The sequence below is a fragment of the Lemur catta genome, chromosome 18 (assembly GCF_020740605.2).
Source record: "Lemur catta isolate mLemCat1 chromosome 18, mLemCat1.pri, whole genome shotgun sequence".
NCBI classification, from domain to species: domain Eukaryota; kingdom Metazoa; phylum Chordata; class Mammalia; order Primates; family Lemuridae; genus Lemur; species Lemur catta.
Window position 1 is genome coordinate 28524325 of NC_059145.1, and position 25646 is coordinate 28549970.

A 25646-nucleotide genomic window follows, 5' to 3' on the forward strand; every position below is an offset into this window, starting at 1 on the left:
TTGGTTTCAGGATTCCAGTGATTTGGCCTCATGTGTGTTTAAAAAAAAAAAAAAATGTTATTGAACCAAATGAAACTTCCTCTTTGTTTTTCATTTCTTTTTTCTGTTTTCTGCCCTATTGAGAAGTTCGTGTTCTTTGATGAATGTTTATCAGCCGAGACAGAGAGAAGTTGTGTCCGTGTTGTTCTTGTTTGTATCACGTGATGAAGCAGGGCTCGTGGACAGGGTGACCAAACAGGGGCTGTTGCTGGAAGTTTCATAGGAGGAAACTCTTAGAAAGTTCTCTGGCTTTGGAAATTTTCTCCTTGTTTGGTCCCAAAACTTCTGAGCCTATTTTGAGGAGAGCTCTGACTTAAAACTTTAAGAAATATATAATATTGATCATTGTTTCTAAAGTGTAAAGGATTCTCAAAAATAATTACCATTTCATCAAAGTCAACAGTTCAGTATATTTCAGAACAATCAAGAAAGCATTTTTGAGCACATACCACTCACAAACCTATGTTCAAGACACATGAGCCGAGGCCGAGGCGGGTGGATCACTCAAGGTCAGGAGTTCGAGACCAGCCTGAGCAAGAGTGAGACCCCGTCTCTACTAAAAACAGAAATAAAAATTATCTGGACAACTAAAAATATATATAGAAAAAATTAGCCGGGCATGGTGGCACATGTCTGTAGTCCCAGCTACTGGGGAGGCTGAGGCAGTAGGATCGCTTAAGCCCAGGAGTTTGAGGTTGCTGTGAGCTAGGCTGACGCCACGGCACTCACTCTAGCCCGGGCAACAAAGTGAGACTCTGTCTCAAAAAAAAAAAAAAAGAAAGACATATGAGCCTTTCTCTCCCTGGTAGGGAATGTATTTATTTGTCCAATCATTCATTCACTCATTCATTCATTCATTAGACAAGTGCTTAGTGGGAGCCTACCCTGTAGCAGGTACAGCGTTAAAAGCCAGAGACTAGATAAATAAGAAGGAAACAGCTATTAGCCTCAGGAACACATGTATAAATGGGTGCATATGTGTAATCAGGACTCTGATCATGACTTATGTGTAAGGGGGATGAGGCATTGTCAGAAAACCATGGAAATCTTCGCAAGATGATAGGGCTTGAACTGCATCTTGAGAGAGAAATTAGAATCAGTTAGGTAGAGCTAGGCCTGGATAGAGTAATATGTGCAAATACATAAAACAGAATAGCTAATAAAAATAATGAAGGCTTATTCAATGGGTATCAAGTGCCAGGTGTGATTCTAAATGCCTTATCTATATTAACTCATTCATTCTCCATATTCTTTATGAGAGAGATATTATTATTATTCCCACTGTAGAAATGAGCAAACTGAGGCACAGAGAGCTTAAAAAACACTCCTAGAAGCATAAGTGGTAGAGCCAGAATCTGAGCCCAGGAAGAGGCCATGCTCTTAACTATGCTGCAGTTAAATTAATGTGGCTGCCAAACAGGCTGAGATGGTGGCAGTGATGGGCACTGATGATGGCGAGGTAGGCAAGGGACAAGATCTCACAGGCGTTTCTGTGCCATGATGACGCAGATTTCAGACTGTATCTCATGGTTCAAAGGTTCTTCACCTGAAATCTATGCCAACTTTTGCATGCATATGGATTTTTCCAAGGAAAAATTCCAAAGGTCTCACTTCCAAAGGTGACAGAGACCCACTGAGAGCTCTTTAAGCAAGGGGACACCTTGGTGATTTACGCTTCAGGAAAATCACACTAGCAGCAATCAAGAGAAAGGACTGAAGGAAGGGAACAAAGTAAAACTGGATTTGAAAATTAAGGTCAAAGCAGAGATGGGTTTGAAGTTCGGAATATTCCAGGCCTCTTCTAAGCACATCATGTCTCAATTGCAATCATAATCATAGTCGTAATTATTTCTTTCCTGACCTTTAAATGTTTCTTCTAACCCTGCCGCTCCCTTTTCAATTTCCTTAGAGGAAATAGAGCACAAATACATAGATGGGTCTGCACAACCAACTGTATGGAGGTGGCACAACCAACAAATTGGGGTGAGGTAGATTAGTGGGGACTGGCACACAGACAGCTACTGAGTCCCCTAGTCAGGCTGTGCTTTAAGAGTCTACACGACTCTGCAGATGGCGTTTTGGTGGACTTATGCTTTCTGTCTGGTGGCATTATTAGAAATTAAATGTTCGGTTTAATTACAGTATCTCAAAAAAAAAAAGATGCAAAAGGCTGCTAGTCTATGAAAGAAAAGCTGTGACTTCTGCAAATGAATTCTATTATTTTAAATACATTTCCATTTAAATCGTCACACAATCTGAACCCAGCAAGCTCTGAGAAAGTCTACGCTACTATTGCTGCTTTGCCTCAGTTCTTGGCTAAATACTTGCATAATTTTCTGAGCATCATAACGATTCCACTGGAATTTGAAATAAAACAACTTTTTCGTTCAAATATGCCAAGGATTTGCAAAATCAGACAGATGATGATTTATAGATAGATAGATGAAAGCTAGAGATAGACAGAAATAAGTACATAAGTAGGTAGGTAGGTAGATAGATACAAACAGGTAGAAATAGGCAGCTAGACAGGTAAGTAAGTAGATATATGGAAGGAAGGAAAGAAGGAAGGAAGATGGATGGGTGGAGGGATGGATAGGGAGTGGATGGATGGATACATAGATGATAGCTCACAGTCCCAGGTGCTGTGCTAAGGACTTCACATGGAAGATCTGATTTCATGTTAACCTTAGTCCCATACAGAAGGCTTTATTTTTGCCCCTTTTACAGATGAGGGATCTAAGATTCAGTGATTATAAGTGATTTTCTTAAGCAGGACTTGAACTCAGGTCTGTCTAAATTCAAACAGCGTGCGTTTACATCTCTCTCTACCATGCAGTCTTTCCAGCTGATATGGTGAGAACTTGGACGATATCCATTCATTCAGTGGACAAGATCAAAAGGACCTACAACTTTTAATATAGGAAGACTAACAAATAACATAGCAGTCTTTTACAACTGTGGCCCCTGACCCCTGAGCCATGGACCGGTACTGGTCTGTGGCCTGTTAGGGACCAGGCTGCAGAGCTCCACCGCCCCTCTACCCTCCATCTGCAGAAAAATTGTCTTCCATGAAACCAGTCTGTGGTGCCAAAAAGGTTGGGGAATGCTGCTTTATGGGAGCAAATCATTGCCAAAATCTTTACACTGTAAAGTCTTTCCGAGGGCAGTTGAGATTTCCCAAAATTGACAAAGAATTGAGGATTTTTTTTCTCTCCAGTTGACAAAAACCTTCTAGAGCAGGTCAAATCATCCAAAGGACTTCCAAGCAGATTTTGCAGTGTTGAGGTTCTGTGTCTTTTCCTATCTCTAGGCAAATTTCCTACAGGTCTAAAGCCTGTTGAAAGAGAAATAGACAAGCAAGCTGGCAGGACCCACCAGCACAGTGCAAACTCAGCACCTGCTGTCTTCCGCAAGGGACCAGCAAGTGTGAATCCCATCCCTACAAGATCCAGGTCATCCCGAGATGACGACCATCTCATGCTTCGTGTCTTATACACGAGGGGCTAAATGTTTCTATTTTTATTCTTTTTGTTTCATTGATGCATAAATCATGGTTTCCAAGCCCAAATTATTTTGTGGACTAGCACCTCAACATACTTTATAAAAAGTGAACAGGGTAGCAAGGAGAGACATGTTTCAAACACTGTCACCAAGAAAGATTTTAGAGGAAGAGAAGATGTATTAAAAAATGCTGTGAACCAACCAATATGAAACCAGCATCTGTCTCTTCTACCAGAAAAAAGATATTATGCTGTAGATTCTCAATAACTGTCATTTATTGAGAATTTAGTATGTGCTAAGTAGTTGTATGCATTTCTCATTTAATTCTCACAATAACCCTATGAGAAAAGTGTTTTATTACCATATTTCATTGAATTTAAAAGGCCATAAATTATAAGATGCACCATTCATATACTCCTAAGAATGAAATAATGCTGCCAACTAAATTGTGTTATGCTATCAAATGTAGGATGCATCTAGATTTCAGAAATGTTAAAATGTGCCTCTTAAACTCAATGAAATAAGAAAGTATTCTTTTGGGCGTGGAAATTGTGAAGTAGAAAGATGTTAAGTAACTTGGCCAAGGTTAAACAGCTGGTTAGTTGCAGAGTCAGAATTGGTACGTGAGCCTATTTAATTTGAAAGCCCACACTTTCAACTTCAGTATTATGAAACATTTGTGATTTGTTAGCAAGAAAATTGCAAGGCCAAAAAGGGGCTTCTTAGTTATCTAATCCCAAACCTGCATTTGACAGGTGGGAAAACCAAGGCCTAGAGAAAAGAAGCCAGTTTCAAAATGAAACGTGTAGTTAGTGACTCTCTAGTCTGTTCCATGCGCTAGTCGGGCACTATCAACACCCCACAAGACTGCCTGACCTTTCAGCCAAGAGATAATGGTCCCGTCCACAATCCATTGGCTGGCCTGAGCTTCCAATATGACACCTGATGGCATCCAACATCCATAAGTATGGCTCCAAAAAAACACTGCCTCAGGACCAACCTGAGCACCCAGGGATTTGTTATATTCAAAATTCAAATCCCTATCTTGGATCTTTGGGTTCACCGTTTTTTGTTTGTTGATTGTTGTGGGGTTTTTGGTTTTGTTTTTGTTTGCTCAGGCTGGAGTGCAGTGGCTATTCATAGGCACAATCATAGCACACTGCAGTCTCGAACTCCCAGGCTCAAGCAATCCTCCTGCCTCAGCTTCCCGAATAGCCGGGACTATAGGTGTGTGCCATCATACGCAGCTTCCACCAGGCTTTTTAACCTCTGTAACCTCACTTTTGTTTTCTGTAAAAGGTACTATTAATGGTTCTGCCACCACAGGGTTGTTGCGAAGACTAAAATATATATTCTGAATAAAGCTCTTAGCACAGTGCCTGGCACATAGTAAGTAGTCATTATATATATTAGCTGTGATTATTTGTTCTTTATTATTTAAGAGGATACCTTCCAAATCCAAATGTATAGTATAGACATATCATTTGAGTTCAGAAATGAAACATCAAACAGTACTTCTCAAACTTTAATGTCTATCTGAATCCCCAAGGATCTTGTTGAAATGTAGGTTCTGACTCAGGAGGTCGAGGTGGGGCCTGGGAATTTGCATTTCTAACAAGCTCCCAGGTGATGCTAAAGCTGCTGATCCAGAGCTTTCACTGTGGGTGTCAAGGGAATATAAAAGGCAATCAAATTATCTTTTTATTATAAGTTTCAAATAAAACATTGCAATCTTGTTAAGTACCCACTAAGTTCCAGGAGCTGTGCCAGGCCCCAGAGGAGTACACAGTGAGCTAAAGCAGTCGTGGTCCCTACCCTCATCAAGCTTCCAAAAGAGTAGAAAGCACAAGCATGAAACAAGCAATTATAATCTGGTGATGACAGGAAAGGGATCACACAAGGTGTCACAGGAGTGCAGTACGAAGGGATTTCACCCAGGCCGGGATCTCTGATGCATCACGAAGTGGGAGATAGTGCCAGAGAAGGGCAGGATGGAGACCAAGGGCTGGGCCCCCAAGAACAACTGACTGGCGTGTTCCCCAGCTTTGTTGCAGTGTTCAGTTCTATTCATCTCCCCTCCAGGTGCTCCAAGATCCTGCCCAAGAGAGCTTGTGGCCCTGTACATAAAAGTTTATTTGGTCACTGGGTGGACACATAATAGTACTATTGAATTAGTACTCTTGTAATAGCAAGTGGCTGTAAGTAAAAAAACTCAACTAGCTTAAGCAAGAAAAGGGAATTTGGGGCCCATGTAGCTATGAAATTCATGGAGGAGTTAGCCTCAGGGATAAAGAATTTAGTGTGTTTTCCTATCTCCAACTGCTGACAGGCTTCTTTAATGTGACTGGGGGAAATGGTAGAGGTTTGGGGAGCAATATGGCCACAGAAAGCACCAGTCTTTTATCCTAGTTAATGACTCTAAAAGACAAAGAGATTTTTCTCTCCAAGCAACTGTATAAAATTTTAGAGAAAGGTCTCATTGGCCCAGCCTAGGTCACATGCTAATCCCTGAGCCAATCACAACACCCATGATGGTGTGGAGTGCTATGGCTGACCAGGCGTGGCTCACATGTCTGTCCCTGTAGGATATATTCTTTGACATTCTCCCCAGAACACCATGGTTGGAGGAGAGGCAATTTCCCTTGAGGAAGGTTATTGCACATACAAAGGCATCAGATTCCACTGCAATGTCCATCCAGAAATAAGCTCACATTTCTTAGGTGCAACAGCTCAGCCCTAGGGCAAAAGCCTGATCTGGAATACAAAGATACCAAAGTGGAGAAGAAAAATATCACAAGAGCATTATTTCTTCCCTTAAATTATATTAATTTTTATTAATTTAGATAAAAGGTAGTTTTAATTATCTTAAATCATTTTTAATTGCGTTAAGACACTTGAAGTTATCCTCTGTCTTGGAAGTTTAGGCGATGATGTTTACTATTCAGCAATTCAGCTTAGTACGTTTGTTAAGTAACCAGGAGCTTTGGGCAAGAGATAAAAGTTTCTGTGTAGTTTATTTGTATACTGCAACAGAGAGCGTTTTCTTTTCCATAAAATCACTGCATTTACCCACTGAGGATTCCCTTCCACCAATATTTGAGGACCTGCCCCAGCCCAGGCACTGCTCTAGGCTCTAGAAATACAGAATTCTCTAGGCAGAGGGGGAGATAGACATGTATATAATTTGCTCTTATTAAGGGTCCTAAAATGCTCAAGTAGAGGTACTGACAGAGGAGTTGGGCCTTTGCTATGAAAGGACTCTCTTGTTATCACATATTAAGGCGTAGCCATTGCTATGAAGGGGATCTCTCAAAGGTTTCTGAGCAGGAATGTGACAAGCTCAGATGTGTGGTTTACAGAGATCACTCTAACTGCTCCATGGAGAACGAACTGCAGAAGAGGAAAGGGACGGAAGGCTGGCTTGGAGGCTTTAGCAACAGTTGAGGTGCAAGTGATGAGACCTGAGTCACATGTCCACCCCTGGGCAAGAGTGTGGGCATGTGATCTAGTACTGTGGGATGTAAAGTCAAAAGACATTTTGAAGGTACAGTGAGCAGGCTCTGCCACCTAGCTCCTTGTAGAGAGGAGACAAAGATGGCTTCAGTGAAAACAGTAGAAAAAGTGATCCATGATTCTTCTGACAGCCTTTATTAACATAACACTTCATACTGTCCTAGAGATGGAATCTTCTGAAAGGGAGTGGGTCATGGACATTCAAGGGGATCGAGCATAGATAATGCAAAGTCCCACTAAAGAAATTGCGTTGAATTTCAACCCTGTGTGTCTTTGGCCCGTGTAGCCATCATTTTAGGGAGGTAGGGTACTCTGAACAGCATGCTGCAGCTATCTAGTTAGCTTTCTGTTCCTACTCTAGCTTTTATCCACCCCCACCCCCAAATCATAGCAAATCGCTACAGGCTAGTTATTTTCTGTAATAGCATAATACAAACACTGGCATCTTCAGTGACACATCAATAGGCTGGAACTTGGTAATAAGTGGGTTTTCCATCAGTCATATTCATCCTCTCATATGATATTTCAGGGACTGGCAATTCGCTTGCTGGAATCAGGGATGGTCAGGTTATTTAAGGGCTAATTGGAGTGTCTCTGGCTCCTGGATGCGTCTCTTCCTTGGCTTAGCTGAGCATGCAGAGGAATTCTCTTTTTGTTTTCCTGCAGTCACATTTAACTCTCTCTCTGGAAGCCAAGCAGATTTAATTGTGTAAACATGAGCAATGGTAATTGGATAAATGAAGTTGGAAACCAAGGTATGATGTTTTTGTTTTGCTCTGTGAGGAAAAAAAAAATAGGGAGCTTGTTTTTCTGTGGTGGCAAACCTCACTGTCAGAATTCTGGACAGACAGTTGGCAGGAGGAAATCCCTTTATGAATTTCTCATCAAGACCCATTTAGCTGAAATATGTGTCTGCTGCCTCATGGGTTATGGATCAACCCGGGGGCGCTTCATTGTTTTCTTAAAATGTTTCTCTGCACAGGTTCAGTTATCTGGGTGAGAATAAGTAAGGAGTTTCCATGAGAACTGCACACTCAGGTAACATGTATTCATTGAAAGAGCCATGAGGATGTGTTACCAGAGATGTACCTAACTTTAGGCAGTGCTGTAGGTGGAAAACCAGCTTTTAACAAAATATAAAATATGGAATACTTTCTTTTTATAACAAAAGGATCACTTAGTTGCCTTCTTTTAAATAGCTATCATTTAAAACTGACTTTTCCAAATTCTATTTACATACAATTTTTCCCAAACAATTTAAATAAGAGGAAACTGGTAAAAAAATATGTATTTTTTGTCCTGTATTCTAAACATTGAGATGGTCCAGCAAGAAAAGGATCTCATCAACTCTTGCTTTTAATAGATGGTTTTGCCAGAATATTATATTTATCCATATTTCTCAATCTTTTTTTATTAATGTCACTAGAATTCCATTTCCTATATGCCTGCAGTAAAATTCATTTTCTCCGTTGAAAATTCAGGCAAACCAAGAAGCAAACTTGGCATGGAGCATGTCCCTCTTACCATACGGATTGCATGATAAACCAGAACTATCAGAAAGGAGCAGGTCCAAGGTTAATGAGACACTCATTAAAGAGAGAGAATTGTAGAAGCTGATAGTGCTCTGTGCCTGCATTGAAGGAGAGGCTATTGTTATAGGATGTTTGCTGTGCTGATATTGTAAACCACATGACAGATGGGTCAAGTGCTGATTACGGTATTCTAACATTTGGAATAGCAAGTAACATATTTGATAAGCTGGCAAGTTTTTATATATGATTCAATCCACAATATAAAAGCCACGAGAATTCCAAATTGAAAATAATTAAATGAGCTGGAAACAATCAGATACCACACATTTTTCCCCAAAATGACAGATTTTGACATGTTGAAATTCCACAAAGGGAGCAAGAATATTTCCTAGCTCACTTGAACTAATAACGGCCCTTCATCTGGTTTTGCAAAGCAATTAATTCCAGCCTTCTCCCAATGTGGAGGTAACAACAAACATTAGTAGGCACCTTAAGCTTTGCAGAGACCTGCCCCATACATTGTTGCATTTGCTCTTATCAGCAACCCTGCAAGATACACAGAAAAGATATTAATATTCCCAATTTATAGATGAGGAAACCAAAGCACAGAGAGGTTTATGTAGCAAGGGCAAGGTTACATGGAAAGTAAGCAGTATATGGAGGACAAGAAGCCAGATCTTCCAACTAGTGGTACATCCAGTCCTGTTTCTGGTCATCTGAAAGAAGCATCAGGTATTAAGATATAGGTGTTCTTCATTGTGCAAAGCGTATCTTCTTTCGGTCAATGCCACTGCCACCGTCATTCATGTATATCCATCTGGATGAAGCATCCAGTATTTGCAGTGAGCCTCTGAGTGTCTCTGTAGGGCTGGTGCTGGTGACACTGGTAAGAGTCCCTGTCAAACGATGTCATACCTCCGTAATGTTGAAGTAACGCCGAGAAAGCAGCAGCCCTCCATTTGTGTTTTATCATTTTTGCTTGTTTGGTTGTTCTTTTCAGAGTCTGTCATCTTGTCACCCTTTGTTAAAGTCACTTTTGTCTCTTTACTTTTTTACTGTCTCTCTTCACCTACCTGAGCAGCTTCCCTGCCACCTCCTGGGCCTCCTCCTCCACCCACCCAAACGCAGACCAGCATGTTATATCAGAGGCTCAAAGGCATGCCTAGGCCAAAATCAAGTACCGTAAACTTCTACCATTCCTTTACTCAGCAGTTTTCTAGCTTAGTTGGCTTTTCTGTTCACTTTTCTTCTTGAAATTTTGTTTCAGTTTGGAATACTAACCTGAGGCTCAGGCTCTCGAGTTGAATGCTGTAGGTTTTGAGATATTCAAAAGAGAGCATTTATTTCCAAATGTCCACATTTTTTTTTTTTGTCTAGCTATGTCTGACATATGCAACATTTTCAAATCTCAATGTCAGCACAAAATAACATTGTTGTTGCATAACATTTTGCATGACAATTTTTTATATGTTATGAGCCTCAAATCTGTTGTAATGAAATGTTTCCTAAGTAGAGTATATTTTTAGTTCCCTTTCATCAGTGCTCCAGCTAGTACAAGGTTGGGGGATAGGAGTATTGCCATACATTTCAAGACAGCAGAAGTGACAAAAAAATTATTTTTAAGCACAAATTTCTCCTTGACCTCTGTTGAGGGGAGGGAGGAAGTGCTGAAGGATTTTGCACAATATTTTCTTTAAAGACAACATCTTAGACAAGTCAATTTTAGTATCTTTTTTTATCATTTAGCTAGGAAAATCGGCTACGCAAATGAACAGGAAAGTAGTGCTGTGTCTCACTAAAGTGGCTCGATCTACGGATGATGGAATCACAGCTACTTAATAGTAAATGAAAGTCTGGCTACATGGGTTAATTGGCAGATCAAGTGTTCTAGATTAAAGGATCCTTAACCTGCTTACTTTAATGGTTGCATGTTAAAGTAAAATTGCAAAAGGTTTTATTAAACATACTGTCTGTATATATACATCAGGCATACACATATCTGCGTACATGTGCACACACTCATAGAATGGCTGCGTGCACGTGTACACTTTATGTGTATCTATTGATATCTATTGTAGTCAATCTAAGAGTGCTGCATATTAAAACAAATCTTCAGGTGGTCCTAGCTTAAGCATCTTGGATTTCTCCAAACATAAAAATAATTCACACTTTTTAAATAAAGGCACATAAAAGTATTGGTGGGAATTATTTTATGTCTATATCACGTACAGCCAGAATTCCCCTAGATTTGGTGAGTGTTCTACCCAAAAAGACAATGCTCTCTATTTTTAAAGCAAGAGATTTCAAAGATGTGCCCCAAGTGGGATTTCCTGCAGATTTGTATTAATGTGCAGGCTTGTCTGCTTACGAGAAAATGTATGTAAGTGTGTGATGTGTGTATGTGGGTGTATGTGTCAAATGGGTAATAAGCATAGGGTGAGGAATTTGCAAATTGATGTGTAAATGTGAATATCAACTAATAAAAAATAGTAGCCTATGCATATTTACTATCAAAATGCAAATACCTCACTCTACACATATTACCCAAACATATATACACAGTATGTTTGTAGAAATGCCTGAAAGTCTACTGATGAAATTATGATAGTCTATTTATGAAATTCCAAACAGGTCAGGTGGCCCAAAAGCACAGAAGTCAATCTTGTCACTCGTTCCTTCTCCAGTATGTGTTGCTCTGGACCAGGCCATGAGCTATCAGCATCTAAACTCCCACATCTCCTTCTCTGAATGTTGGCTATTCTCTGCCTGATCCGCAAACCGAGGTTCCCCACAGTCGTGCCACCTTCATGCTCTAACCAGATCAGCCACATTTTCACCTGGGCATGGCAGAGATAACAGAGCTTTCTATTGACCTGAACCAAGAATGCCCGTTTTCACACCAGCCATCAGGCCTTACTGGACTGATACTTTCAACATTCAGCTAATCTTACCCAGTCTCATTCATCACCCTTAGCTCTCATTGGCTAGAGTACTTTTTTTGCATAAGTGTTTCACTGAATTTAGTTTTCATTATTAAATCCTAGATTACTGATGATCTGATATGTTCATCACCTATCTAAGAAAATGTGCAAAGAAAAACAGGAGGCCTTTTTTTCAAAAGAAAATAGCAATCTCCTACAATTTTGTTTAAATCCACCCCTCCCCACACCTGCAGGAAAAAAAAAAAGAAAAAACTTCCTATGAAGTATTAGGTCATTCTCTCTAGCAAGAAACATCCTGAAGCTAAAACATATCTGTTTCAGATGAAGAGACGGAAATAAGTTTTGGCAGTCCTTTTTCAAACATATATACCTACTTATAGAGTCCTGCTAAATAATCTCTATTTCATTATACCCCATGTGCTCTATTAACTCTGAGACTTGAAGTTTGAAGGGGGCTGAGCATGAAATACAAGCTCCCCTGTGTGTTCAGAGTGGTTGAATTTGGGCAATTTCATGGGCTAAGAAAACCTTTTTGTTTTAAATGTTGTTCTTTTCACCAAGGGAAAAAGTTTGTAATTTTTGGCAACATAATGACATTGCCAAACATTCATGAAGTCAGCTCTAGAAAGGGTGCAATATAAGCCAGGGTTCAGTTTCTCCTTGAGCTGCGTAGAAACACAACCCTTTCAACTTAAGAGAAACTAAAAATAAAGAAAAAAATGGAATACATTGTTGTTGCAACTTCACTGGTGAAATTTTAATTGTAACAACCAATGATACAAGACTATCACCACCTATGCAGTAATCTACTCCCAACACCCTTTTAATAATTCTATCCTGCCTTCTATATAACGGCCCAGGAATGTCCAGATTTTCTTTTCCATCTCCTGCCCGGACAACTTGAAATAGATAGACCATTGAATCTGCTTTTTCAAAATGAACATTCCATGACCTGTTAAACATGCAGACCTCCATTGAAAAACAATGTTGTGGTATTGAATGGTTAGTAACCAATCTAAAAAAAAACAAACATAGCAACAGTCAGGATTAAACTTCCATTGTATCTTCCCACTCAGGTAGCATGAACACAGTCTAGAGAGTGATATAAGATAGTACTTTTATGCTGTCTTTAAAGAACATGTGTACAAAATGTCACTAAATTTGAAATGGGCTGTCATAGACTTAATATAGCTTCGTATGCAAATTTGAAGCTGGAGCACTGCTTTTTCCTAATATGTATTATAATGATGGTGATAATAATAATAAAATGGCTTTATGGTTTGCTCACTACTAATTACATGGCACTTAACATTTGCATGAAACTTTTAAAAAAATTTGATAACTATTCAAAATTTCTTATCCACTAGTTCTAATGGCCACGAAACTAGCCTGCCGCTTTCGTTGAATTTTAACACGAATTCTTGTACTACAGAAAATGTAGGCCGGTTAATCACCCCTGCCAAAAAACTTGAAGACACAATACGTCTTGCTGAACTAGTCATTGAAGTTCTTCAACAAAATGAGGAGCACCACGCAGAGGTGAGCAGGCTTGGTGGGATAGTCTCTTGGTGTCTTTTAGCTGAGGTTACAGAGCCAGGTTGTGAATAAGATGCCTTAACACCCATTTTCTTTTAACTGGGCTTGCAAAGAGAATGAAAGTGGAAGTTTTGCAAGGAGAAGTCTTTGGAAGGTTGTTTAAAACAACCAAAAATTGGTTGCGTGTTGTACATTTCAGCCTAAGTTTTCAGATGTTTCTAGCAACGAGCAAATGAGGTGAGTGCTTCTTAATTATTCAAGCAGCATCTGGTTGCCATTGTCCAGAACACACACACACACACACACACACAATATTTTTTGGTTTTTCTGTGGTTGTTTTTGTTGCCACCACTGTTGTTTTTATTAGTTCTTTGGTATGTGAATCACAGGTCATCTTTATGAATTTATCTCTGTAACTTACTCTGCTTGTACTACAGTCTTCATTTTTTTTTAACCTCAGATTGCCTGGGTTGCTAAATGCAGCAATAGAAGCAAATTATTCTGTGTTGTTCAACTTGTCGATTCTCCAACATACACCTAAATAAATATAGCTTATTGTTTTCTTACAAACTACTATCAAAGTGATCCTTTTGATAATTTGAAGCCAAGGGATTTCAAAGCTAACTAAATCCCAAACCTATAAGGACTTAAACAACCCAACCCCTTCAAGAAAAGATTCTAGGATTTCATGATGGTTAAACTGTTGTATCAATGCTTGTTTTAAAATTGAGTTTTAAAATCATCTCTCTTAAAATAACCTTTTTGAAAATTACACTAATTCTCCCTCTTCCTCTACATTTAGATCTATAGCAAAAGGGGAAAAAAGACATTTCATAAAAGTAATTCTCAAGCATCTAAAATGATCATTCCCATGACTAAATGAAAATTGACAGTATAGTTAAAGAATATATAATACACCATAAATCCAACCATCCCGACTAATGCCTGATTGATTGCATATTTAAATTTCCTCCCTGTTTCTCTACTGTTCCATTCAATCTTGGCTGATCGTGGCAGGGGAAAGAGGTATGTGACCAAACCGAATGAAACAGCCACCTGCTGTCATACTCTGTGCATGCCCTTCCGGTACCATGTCTTCTAATGGGACTTTTCCTGGTGCTCCTGCTTTCTAACACTGACCCAAGGAATGTAACAGCAACTTCTAGTGGACTGCTTGTGAGATGAGTGGCCCCCCACAGCAGGGTTAATGTGGGGTGATTCTCTTGTGCGTGCATGAAGCAATTGATATACTTAACGATGACTGCAGTTACATCCTGACACACGCCTCCTACCTGCCTTGATTCTGTCCTTAGCCTGGTGTAGTTCCCCGTGTCTGTCTGTACTTACCTTTATTACAGCAGATGAGTCCTGAACTTAGTAACCAGTAGCTTGCCGGAGTGGTACTAATCTTCCTCTACAACTGTCTGTATGTGAATCATATATACAGTATTTATATATAGAGAGAGTGCTGAAGAATCGCGATCTCCCTGAAAACCCTCTAAGAATGGGGTGAAGACCCCTTGAGGCAGGTCTTACTAACTTATATAGCACCTAGCAATAGTGCCCAGCCGTGAGAAAGAAGGGGTGCCAGGTTGACAACCTCCAAACATATAAACCTAGGACTACCAGGCACATAATTATTCATTTGGGTTCGATTTTTTTTCCTACACTATCCTATATGATATTCTTTTCAGATTGGAGGCATTTAGGGTTCAAGTGATGGTAAGTGTGTTCTTTCCAGGTGTCTTAAAAGTCATCTCCAGAGGCCAGCAGGGTTTCTGGCCTGCCCTCCTCTGATTTGAGTGGTGGAAGTTTTACCCATGATGCTTGACCAAATCTACACATTTTTGAAGACAGGGATATGAAGAGGATGGTTTTTCTCAGTTACAGTTGTGCTTTTATGTGAATCTTAGAAAAAGAAAAATGACAGATACACTTGATTTATAATCAAGTTATTTTCTGAGGCTGCTACAGGCTAAGAAAGGATGTGTATTTTCCTAAAGTACTCCAAAGAGGCACCAAAGGAAAGTTTATATCCCAAAGGAGGCATTTTTCACTTTTCCAAAAAGCGTTTTTTCACTAAATGCTAATCATCATCCTAAACTGCTTTAATAACCATTGTCATGAAATATTTTAAATCTTACATATTCAAAAGCCATTCAGAGTAAATAAATGAGGTAGACATAAACTCAATTCTGTTCCTGTTACTAACTTTAGAAATTCCTAATGAAATCTTCAGCATACTTTGGAGTTCTGGAGACCAAATTTTCTTTTAGATAAATGTAGAGGATTATTTCCCAAATTAGTAATTTCACCCAATCACAAAATCTTATCACTCAGTCAATCAAAAGCTACCTATTGAGCATCTTCTATCTGCTGAGCATGGAGGCAGCTACCTTGGTGCTTTTTGAAGGACAAGAAGATATAAGGCAGCCTTGGCCTTCAAGCAATAGAACGCAGAGTGGCCAGCAGCTTAGGCTGTGTGCCAGAGAAGCGTGGGTTTGAATTCTAGCTTTGCCTCTTCCTTCCCTTGTGATCTCAACCTGGTTACTTAACCTCTTTTATCCTGTAAATAGAAGATAATGAAAGGATGATCATTGTTAGGATGGAAGGTCACATTAAGCATCACTTCTGGTATATTGCCTGGCATATAGTAAGCACTCCACAAAGCTTGGCTGTTATGTTATTAGGAGCAAATTGCTAAGGAAACAAAATATAGAATATCTAGTCATTATAAGGACAAAACCTACGCGGAAAGTACCAAAGGAATGGAACAGATAGAATGTGTTGAAAGGAGGAGAGTGGATTCATTGCAAGGTAGAGTGGTCCAGAAAGGCACCATCACCTGTTCTCAGCTTCCACTTACAGGTTGCAGTCACCTGGAAAGCTCTTAAAAATTCTGATCCCCAGGGCTCACCCAAGCTCAATTCACTAGAATCTCCTGAGGAGCTACTAAGCATTGGTCATTTTTAAAAGTTGCCAGGCAGTTCCAGTGTACAGCTGGGGCTGGCTGGAAACAGGTAGGAAGAGGTAGGATTAGCCCTGGCATGCTAAAGGGTTTTCCTTCCCAAAAGGATGACATAAGAAAAATTTTCCTACTGACCAGTACTCATTACCATATTCTCTGGGTGCTCAGTAAATTCTTAAAAAGAAAAAAAAAATCACTAAATCCTAAGCATGGATCTTGGCTATGTGGCCATGCTGTTTGGTGATACCACTCAAATGAAAGTGACAAGTAGACTTGCCTCCCCTCTCCCCCACCAAGAAAAATAATAATACGTAAAGCTATTTTTAATTCCAAGATAAAGTAGGTAAATGTCCCAAGAGAAAAAATTTCCACCAGCTAAGAATACATCATACAGATACACCTGCAGTACATGGTAACAGTTATAACATTTATCTTTTAATTGCAGCTTAATTCCATTCCCAGAGTCTAATGCACTCACACACATACAGATTATGCCTTCATGTATTGTTGCTACACTTTCCCAATCTCTCTCTATGTATACGTATGTATATGTATATATGTATTGTGGTATACAGAGGGGTACATATATACATGTTAGTTTGTGTGCAAAATATACAGTGTGTTTGGTGTGGTGGACTGTGCCCTGAAAGCACACATCTTTGTCTTTGAATAACTAAAGGCACGGGTAAGTATGTAGAAGCCAAAGTATATCTCCTCATTGTCTTTGGAAAAGGTTTATGGAGACTTTAAACATCCACAAACATTGTCTGTTAGCTCAAGTACAAAAATAGCATTCACCTGTATGAGCAAGCATAAAACAAATACATTTTTTAAAACTTGTCTTGCCCAACCCAGTCACACAGACTCCATTCATTTAACTGGAATTACACTTTGACTTTTTGGTTGTTACTGCTCTTTCTAGAATCTTTTTCTGCTTCTCAGAGAGTTGGGTTTGGTTATAAGGTTCCCAAAAGAATTACCTCGAATGTATAAAGGTAGCTCTAGTCCTTATGTTTTCTATAATCCTCAGATTTAAATCCTCTTGATTCACTGGAGTCCTAAACTGCTGCACCAGACTTCAATAATACTAATTCATACCACAGTAGTCATTCTTGTTTGTAGGGGTACCCTTCTAAATGATTACTAATGCAAGGACTGTAGATATCTGCTCAATAGTATATTAAATTACAATGAGGAACTAAATTCCCTATGGATGGTAGAAGTGATACTTCTTATGGCCTCTAGTTTCCAACTTTTGACTTTAAAAAGCTGGTCAGACCCAGGTATGTGATTGGGTTAAGAAATTTTTAATTTCAGGCATTTAGGGCTGTTTTTTTTATTTTGTTATGTTTTTTTTCCTGTCATCCCAGAGCAAAATTGTATCTAGGAAGGCAACTCAGTCTTCCCAGTAACTGTTTTCTTAGACTTACCCTGAAGATGTAAAGTGAATCAAGTAACTAAAGAATAAGTACTAGCCAATATTTGATGTGCTTTTGTGAATTTTTCAAATCTCCTGCATCAGAATTGATGAGTCAGCCCTACATATAGGGTTAGGGGGTGGGGTGGGACATCATCCAGCAAGTTCCAGTATTTAGATGGTCTCTGCCTAAAAGGCGGGTGGCTGGGAAAGCTCTGGGTGTGGGACGGATTTTCCCCTGCTGGATCTAGCTAGGTAGTCAGTGGAGCAAGCCCTAAACCCCAGGGTTCTTGTCCTCAGGTGGTAAAACTATAATAAAACCTCATTGGTTCAGACCTAAATACTTAGAATCTGTGATAATTCAACTGCAGATATGACTCTTTTAAGTTTTCTTAAGTAGAATCTTTGACATGATCTCAACTTTCTCTGGAAATTCTAAAGGTTCTTCTTGCAAGTTGGGGGAATCCCATACTTTTTTTTCTATCCCAGGACCTATGAAATTAAATCTTCTGTCTCTTTTTTCAATTTGTAAGTCAACTTATTTACAGTTATTAGAAGTTTAAAAAAAGCAACCTTATACCTTTATGATACATTCATATGATAACCAATGTAGACTTCATGAATACCTTTTTCTTTAGGGCCCTATTACAGACTGCATTCAGAGGCAATAAAATAATGTCTCTTTTTAGAAAGAAAGCTGAGTAATTTAGCCTTTTTTGCTGACGGACCAGCATCTCCCCTCTCCCATTACTCTGAATCAGTGAGGTTTTACTGTAAATTAAAATGGAAACAGCAGGTGTCTATTTCCAGCCAAGCCGACCTTGCAGAATGGTCCATGACTTGATTTTTTCCATTTAATTTGCAAACCAGCCACATGTTGATAAAGGAGAAGTAAGTAAAGTGGTGTCTCATGAAAGAAGAGAGGTAGACTCCTATTCTGCCTCCTAGTGGCTGTTAGAATATCCCTCAAAATAAATAATAGATCACAGAAAAGCTTGGCCATTGAACAAACCCTTTCATTTATGGAATTATTTCCATAATCATCTTTCATGTTCCCAAACGCCTTCCCATCTTTTTTTGGTGAATGCTCTGGAAAGTGTTTCCAATGTAAATACTTTATGGCATTGAGCGGGGAGGTGGGGGACAAGAAGGGGCTGGCGATTTGTTTTTGTTTTTCTGCTCTCTTTGAAATCAGCAAAACAGGGCCTGTTGACACTGCCACTCATTCTGCATGCTCCCTGCCAGAAATGATTAGTCAACATGCATGCATGCCTTTGAATTGCATTCACATCTGGCCCAGTCTGATGTGAATGTCGCCCCTGAGACCCTGCACAATGATTTCCAAAGGCCCTCGTGCATGAAAATGAGTTACTTCACTGATATTTTTTGGTTTTCAATGTGCATATGTGTCCAACCCCTAGAAAAGTAAGTCCTAATCTTACTCAGTGTTTCCTACCCTAAGCCTGATCTTTCCTCCAGACTAGATGTAAAACCAAAGGCTCCTTGCTTAAAGAGATTTCAACTCAAAAGTTTTGTGACAATTGCAACAATGGTTTCCTTTGACTGAGTATGAAATAGGAATAACATTTACAATGTGTAGGGAAACATGAGTCCCTTAGTTTGTATGAGACCGTAGATGATTCAGCCTCAGATAAGTAGATGTAAGTGAACAATAATTACAAATTTTCAAGCTAGACCAGCAGAAAACCCATAAACACAGTGAAGAAACTCCCAAATTTTAATACCTTAGAGCAAGAACTAGCCAATGACAATGATAAAGAGCATGACTCAAAACATACTGAGTTATTGTAAATTGAACAGAAGTTCCACGTCTGTTATTTCTACAGCTGCATCCTCTGACCCCCAGGTCAGAATAAAGGCTCTCTACGGCAGGCCTGGAATCAGGAAAAGCACTGCCTTGGACACTCAGAGACCCAATTTATCCAAAATGCTGTTCTCTTTACAATAAAATTACCCAACCCTGCTGGATGCACAATTAATCTCGAACAGTGAGGGCTGGAGTTCACGTCTTGTGTCTGAGAGAGAAGTTCATCACCTCTTTGTCTATTGTTTTTCTGCCAAATTTCAAAGGCCTTTGCATGGTGGTCAGACTTAATGGTGGAACACGCAGAGACGTTCTTGTCACTCTTCGCGGTGGACATGGATGCAGCATTAGAGGTGCAACCTCCGGACACGTGGGACAGTTTTCCACTGTTTCAGCTGCTGAATGATTTTCTCCGTACTGACTGTATGTATTATCTCTGTTTGACTTTCCTAAATAGTGTGCAGATAAACAGATTGCTAAGGTATCTTTATCCCAGGCAGACTGTAGGCTGGACATACCTCTTCATAGTTTTATTATTACTAAAAAAAAAGAAAGAAAATAGAAAAACAAAAGACAAGACCTTTACAGCTGATGAATATTTCCTTTCTTCCCTCAAGTATTCTGTTGCAGGGAAACCCTCTCTTAACTAGACAGAAGAACCTGAGAACAATGTGAGAAGAGGTGTCTGTTTTTTGTGTGTTATTTGCTCTCAAACAAACTAATTAACTTAACCTCTTTACATTTTGCAGTTTTTATCAAAAGATGCTTTCTAGATGAAAAGCAATTTCTAGCTAAATAACACATCAAGTATTTCAGAGTATCTTAAGGCAACAACAGCCATGAAATAGAGCTTCCTCCCCAGGGAGGGTGCTGAAAAGAGAGGGTGGAAAGAATGCTCTCTTCCTGGGAGGAAGAGGAGTGAGTGCAAGGAAAATATTAAAAAATGGTGTGGATTGTTATTTTTGTGGGATTTTAAAGGAGAATGATTGTTTTTCCTTCCATTATAGACGTTCGATACAAATGGGTGAAGTGTTTTTAAATTCCATTTCCCTTCCAGACAGATTTAAGCATGAGCTTCGATGCTGTTCATGTACCATTTTTCTTCTCTTCTCCTTTTGGCTTCCTTAGAAGCAGTATATTTAATGTGCAAGACAGTCGTGTCTGTGTGTGCATTGTGTGTGGATAAAGCAGCTGTGGGTTCTTACCAAGCTTTTGCTTATCTGTTCTAGATAATTTGTGCAATGGAAAATTTCACAAACACCTGCAAGACCTCTTTGCCCCACTTGTGGTTAGATATGTGGATCTGATGGAGTCCTCAATTGCACAATCCATTCACAGGGGCTTTGAGCGGGAGTCATGGGAACCAGTCAAGTAAGAAACCTCTTTTGATACCATCGGAGTTTGGGTACAAATGGCTGGAGAGTCATACAGAAATGGATTAATGGTGTCATATGGCTTTGATTGTTAGTATGGATGGAGACAAAACACTGTACATATTTTTTACCAGGGTGCTCATAGCTGCCTTGCCAAAATGTGGGTTGGGGAGAGGTTGAGAAATGTTTTATGAAATGAAATCTTTATTTTATTGCACGAGATAAATAAGGAGGAAGAAATATAAACTTGGTTTTGATATTTGTACTGTGTGTCTCACTCCAGTGGAGTTATCCCTAGCAATTAGTGTTTCCCAAAGTGTGTTCCATAGGGTTCTAGGCAGGGAATCAGCAAACTTTTTCTACTGAAGGCCAAATAGTAAATATTTAGGCTTTTGGAGCCACACGTAATCTCTGTCACAACTACTCAACTCTGCCATTGTTACACAAAAGCAGTCATAGACAGTGTGTAAAAGAACAAGGGTAGCTGTGTTCCAATAAAGCTTGATTTATAAAATGGCCATAGTGGCCATTCCCTGGTCTAGGCCTTAGGGGTGCACCTCACAAAAAGGACTCTATGGCCAAATGCGTTTAAGAAACACTTAAGAAATATACCCCACCTGTTCGCCTGTAGCCTGTCTCTTGGAGAACCGCAAAGCACACTGGCATGTTCTAAAACTCTGAGAATATAGTAACACAGAATTTTATTTAACTCTGCTTTACTCAGAGCTTCCTAAATGTATTTGACCACAGTATGCTTGTTTGGGTGGGATATTCATCCTACGTGACAAGTTACAGGCAATCCTGTGGGTTGTGAGTTTGTCGATTTCCACAACTGCTTGGGTAATCTTAGATCCTACTTGGAAATGTTTGGCGGATTCAGTGCCACCTACATTCCCCAGCACAGAAGAGGGCTGTGACTCCAGGTTGCCAAAGGGTCAGTCTCAGACACCCCTTTCTGCGAAAATAGAGACTCCTATATGGAGAGTTTTGGGGTATGGTTTGAAAAGCTCCAGTAAAGCCTGGTATTGGCTTTGCCCTGTTAGATACTTTTTTTTTTTTTATTCTTTAAGAAAGTCGTTTTGTTCTCTCTAATCTTCTACATCTTTGGGATATAGCCAACAGTATGGAGCAAAGTGGGGTATGTACAAGCACATTCCGGAACTCCAGAACGGAGTATTCAAGAGGCTTTTCCTCAACTTGGAAGCCTTGACTTGTGCCCTATTCTTAAGCAGTTTTCTGGACTGAGACCTGCCCTTTAATATTACGCTGTATAAGACTCTCACTGATAAATTAATGCAAAATAACTTTCTCCTTCTCCCTTTCACATCTGAGCCATGAGAGAAGTTTCTTGACCTACCCTACTGAGAGCAGGTTAATAGGCAATCGCTCTTCCTTTGCAGAGACGAATGAATTTAAATTTTAGCTTGTTATTCTCAGGTTTATAACAGTCTCTTAATATGGCCCTGCTGACTTTTAACTGGTGAGGATAAAGCTGGGTCCCTTTATGACAAGACATTAATGAGGGACTCTTCATTTTTTTTAAATGCTTACTATAATCAAGACAGTTGCACTTTGGAGAACAGCTGTGAAAAGGAAAAGGTGAAAATGAGTAATATTTACATTTTGAAAATAGCAGTGGTCTTGAAATAACAGCTACATACTTGTGTTTAAGTGTGGAGGCTACTACTACCAACACTCATGGGAAGGAATGATTGGTATCCTTCACTATTCCTTAGAGAGCCTTAGATTTAGGGCCTCATCCTCTGTGGACTAGCCAGCAGGCAAGGGTTTGAATCTCTGTGAACTTGTTTGCTCTTCCATGAAACTGATTTTTAAAAAATGTTCCTACCAGGTGTCTAAGAATTGTCCTGAAGCCTCATGATAATATCACTAAAGTCATTTTATAATCTGTTAAATTCTTCAGAAGCCAAGCATGTGACTACTGTTTCTTTTGAAGCATTAAAAGTTCTTAATACTCTGAGAAGTAAAGATAAAATCAAAATCATTTTCACAACTGGATGTCAGTCTGGGAATGTTTGGTTTGGGAATTTTTTTACTGATTCAAAAAAACTTTGAACTCTTGGATGGGCAATTTAAAGACCTGCAAATGTATAAAGGAGTAATAGTTGTGAATAATAACCTGAGAATTACGTAGATGTGAGTGTGTTTTCTAAGTAGCTTTTTGCTGTCCAAAACTGTGCTGTTGGTTAGCGAATATGATTGTGGTTTGTTCAGTTCATGCTAAACAGTATGTGCCTTTAAGAGTAAGTGGAGATATTTGAAAGTGCCAACTACAACATAAATTAAAATTTTTTTTAAATCGCACACATTTTATTAGCTGATTTGTAAGCAGAGTATGGATGCCATGGGACAGCTTTACAGAATGGCATAAAATGGAGGGTAACAAAGGGCTTGGGGACATGCGTGTGTGCTAAGAGACATGAGTCTCTCTGTACTTCCTACTGTGTGAAGTAAAACAAAGAACTTTCATCTGACCACTTACTGGAGGGTTGTTAAGAATCAGAGATTCATTTTTCTTCTTGGATTTTTTTTTTTCCAAGTAAAGAATGATCTTTTTGGAATACTTTTCATCAAGCTCACTTCAAAACAGGAAACTAGCTTAGGTAAATGGATTTAGTTTGCTCAATCTTTTCAGATTTTGCCACACGATCCTCCAATACACACACACACACACACACACACACACAGAGCTTTTCTCTCAAACAGTTCTCAAGCAGTTCTGCTTTTCGAAAGTCATAATTATAGGCACCTGATTATAGGTAAAATGAGAAATGCATTGTTTACTGCAAAATAACTAGCATGCAAAATGTTAAGGAAAACCAGCACTCTGACAAGAAAATGGTACTAATGTATTGAGTTTGCTAAAAACAGAATAAAAATATTCTTTATTGTTCAGATTTTCTTATTTCAACATATGACCCTGTAAAAGAAAATAAAGGTATAATCATTTAGGCTTGATACAGTTGAGATTATTTGATGGAAAGGGTAAAATGGCTAAGTCCTGTTGCTGCCCTTCGCTCCAAAGATGGCCTTCCATCTCTGCAAGGAGAGAAAAGAGAGGATGCCTCTATTTCCATGAAGCCAGACACAGTCAGAGTTAGACTGTCTATGAATTGGTGGAAAATGTCATCTCATAGCTTCTACCTGCAGCTGAAGACAGTGAGCTGCTCAAAGACAGGCCTGGGTAAAATGAAATCTGGATGCCATCACCCTCTCACGGGTTTCCAACAGGACATATCGTGGGGCTACCGCCCACAGTTGGGCAGGTTGTTTACCGCCCTCCTGACAACTGGGAATATGAGCTTTTGGTCCTAACAAGTAGTGGACAACATTTCCACCAGCTCTTTAGCCCTGGCTCATTGTTAATAAGCCATCGTGGCCTTCAGTATGAAAGAGAACCTAGAAAGCATCAAATCCAAAGTCTTACCAAGTCTTCTACCCACCAGCCCCACCCCTCCCCACCTCACCCTCGCCCACTACCCTTTGCCTGACGGATGGTCACTCAGTCTCTACTTAAACACCTCCAGGTGCAGGAAACCCTTGGTTGCAAGGTTGCCTTTTCAGGTTAGAATGGCTCTGAGTTGTTCTTGATATATACATACTGTAAAATGTGGATTCTCATTTCTCAAACTGTACTTTCTCTCTCTCTGCCTAAGACACGCTTATGAAAAGTATTTTTAAAATGCCCTTTTCAAAATTGTCAAAAAAGTTAATATCTCTTTAAAAAAAATAAATTGTATTGTGTATATTTTAGGTATACAACATGATATAAGATACATATGTGTGGTAAAATGGTGACTAGAGTAGAACATATTAATATAACCATCATCTTAGTGATAATAAACCATCAGACCAAAGACACCTTAGCAATATGTAGGTGGCCTGGTCTCAAATCGACAAGCTTCGGACTTGGAGTCAGAACTCCTGGCTCTGCTGGTAACTTGCTGGGTGACCCTGGGCCACCAAGTTTTCTGAACTTATCTATTTCATATACATACATATATATATATATATGTTTTTTAGAGATGGGGTCTCGCTATGTTGCCCAGGCTAGAGTGCAGTGGCTATTCACAGGTTGGATCATAGTGCACTGCAGCCTCCAACTCCTGGGCTCAAGTGATCCTCCCAGCTCAGCCTTCCAAATATCTACAGACACGCACCATCACGCTAGGCTTAAGTTTTCTGAATTGAAGGCTCTCAATCACCCTGCCTGAGACTCAGTATCCTCCTTTGTAAAACAAAGACTTTGAATACCAAAGTTTTAACAATGTTAGCATTCCTGAAAATGTGTCTCTTCATACTCAAACACGTATGCACATTTGATCATCACCGCCTCCCTAGCACCTAGAACAGGGCCCGGGACATAACAAATACTCAATAAATATTTGCTGATTGATTGATGTATTTATTAAGGCACACACACAGGCTGAATTATAAGGGTACCATAGGAAAACTGTGGGTTTGGGAAAGAGAAAAAGATATATTCCCCCAATTGAGTATTTCAATCTTGTTGGGTGTGAGCAACATACATGCAAGAAAAATGACTTTAAATATTTACCAATGTACAAACATACAAATAACATAAGGAGGAGTTGTGAGAGCGTAGAGTAGAGGGGAATGAACTCCTGCTGAGGGGTCATGAAGGAGATAGGTTGGGGAGTGAGATTTCAAAGGGCCTGGGGTGCTGGGAAAGATCACGCACAAAGGCAGAAATACGGGGGAAGGAAAATATGCAATAGAAACAGTGAATATTGGGTCTGGGCTGGCGTGGACTGTAAAGGAGGGAAGCCATAGGCTGGAGAGCTGTTTGGGAGGTTCTGAAATCCCATAGAGTTTGGAATTTGTTTCTGTATGTGAGTCCCTCTCGATGGTTGGTGACTTTATAGCACTTAGGCTGGTGAAAATTGGCTCTTGAAGGAAGGTGGTCTAAAAACACTTTACTCTTTTTATATATAAAGCACAGGTCTACATATGATATA

At 39.5% G+C, this 25646-nt stretch overlaps 1 protein-coding gene across 10 annotated transcripts in view; it reads left to right on the forward strand.

Annotated features, from left to right (window-relative positions):
- CADPS (calcium dependent secretion activator) overlaps positions 1 to 25646 on the forward strand; it is a 440985-nt gene that overhangs the window by 330813 nt on the left and 84526 nt on the right. For 7 of the 10 annotated variants that reach the window (XM_045529934.1, XM_045529936.1, XM_045529933.1 and 4 more), the window contains 3 exons: positions 12960 to 13066; positions 19540 to 19696; positions 20503 to 20644. In XM_045529934.1, coding sequence (XP_045385890.1) covers positions 12960 to 13066; positions 19540 to 19696; positions 20503 to 20644 — 406 coding nt within the window. Of the gene's footprint in view, positions 1 to 8319; positions 8329 to 12959; positions 13067 to 14080; positions 14090 to 18318; positions 18340 to 19539; positions 19697 to 20502; positions 20645 to 25646 lie in introns of all 10 variants that reach the window. The other 3 variants (XM_045529937.1, XM_045529931.1, XM_045529940.1) reach the window with 3 other exon arrangements.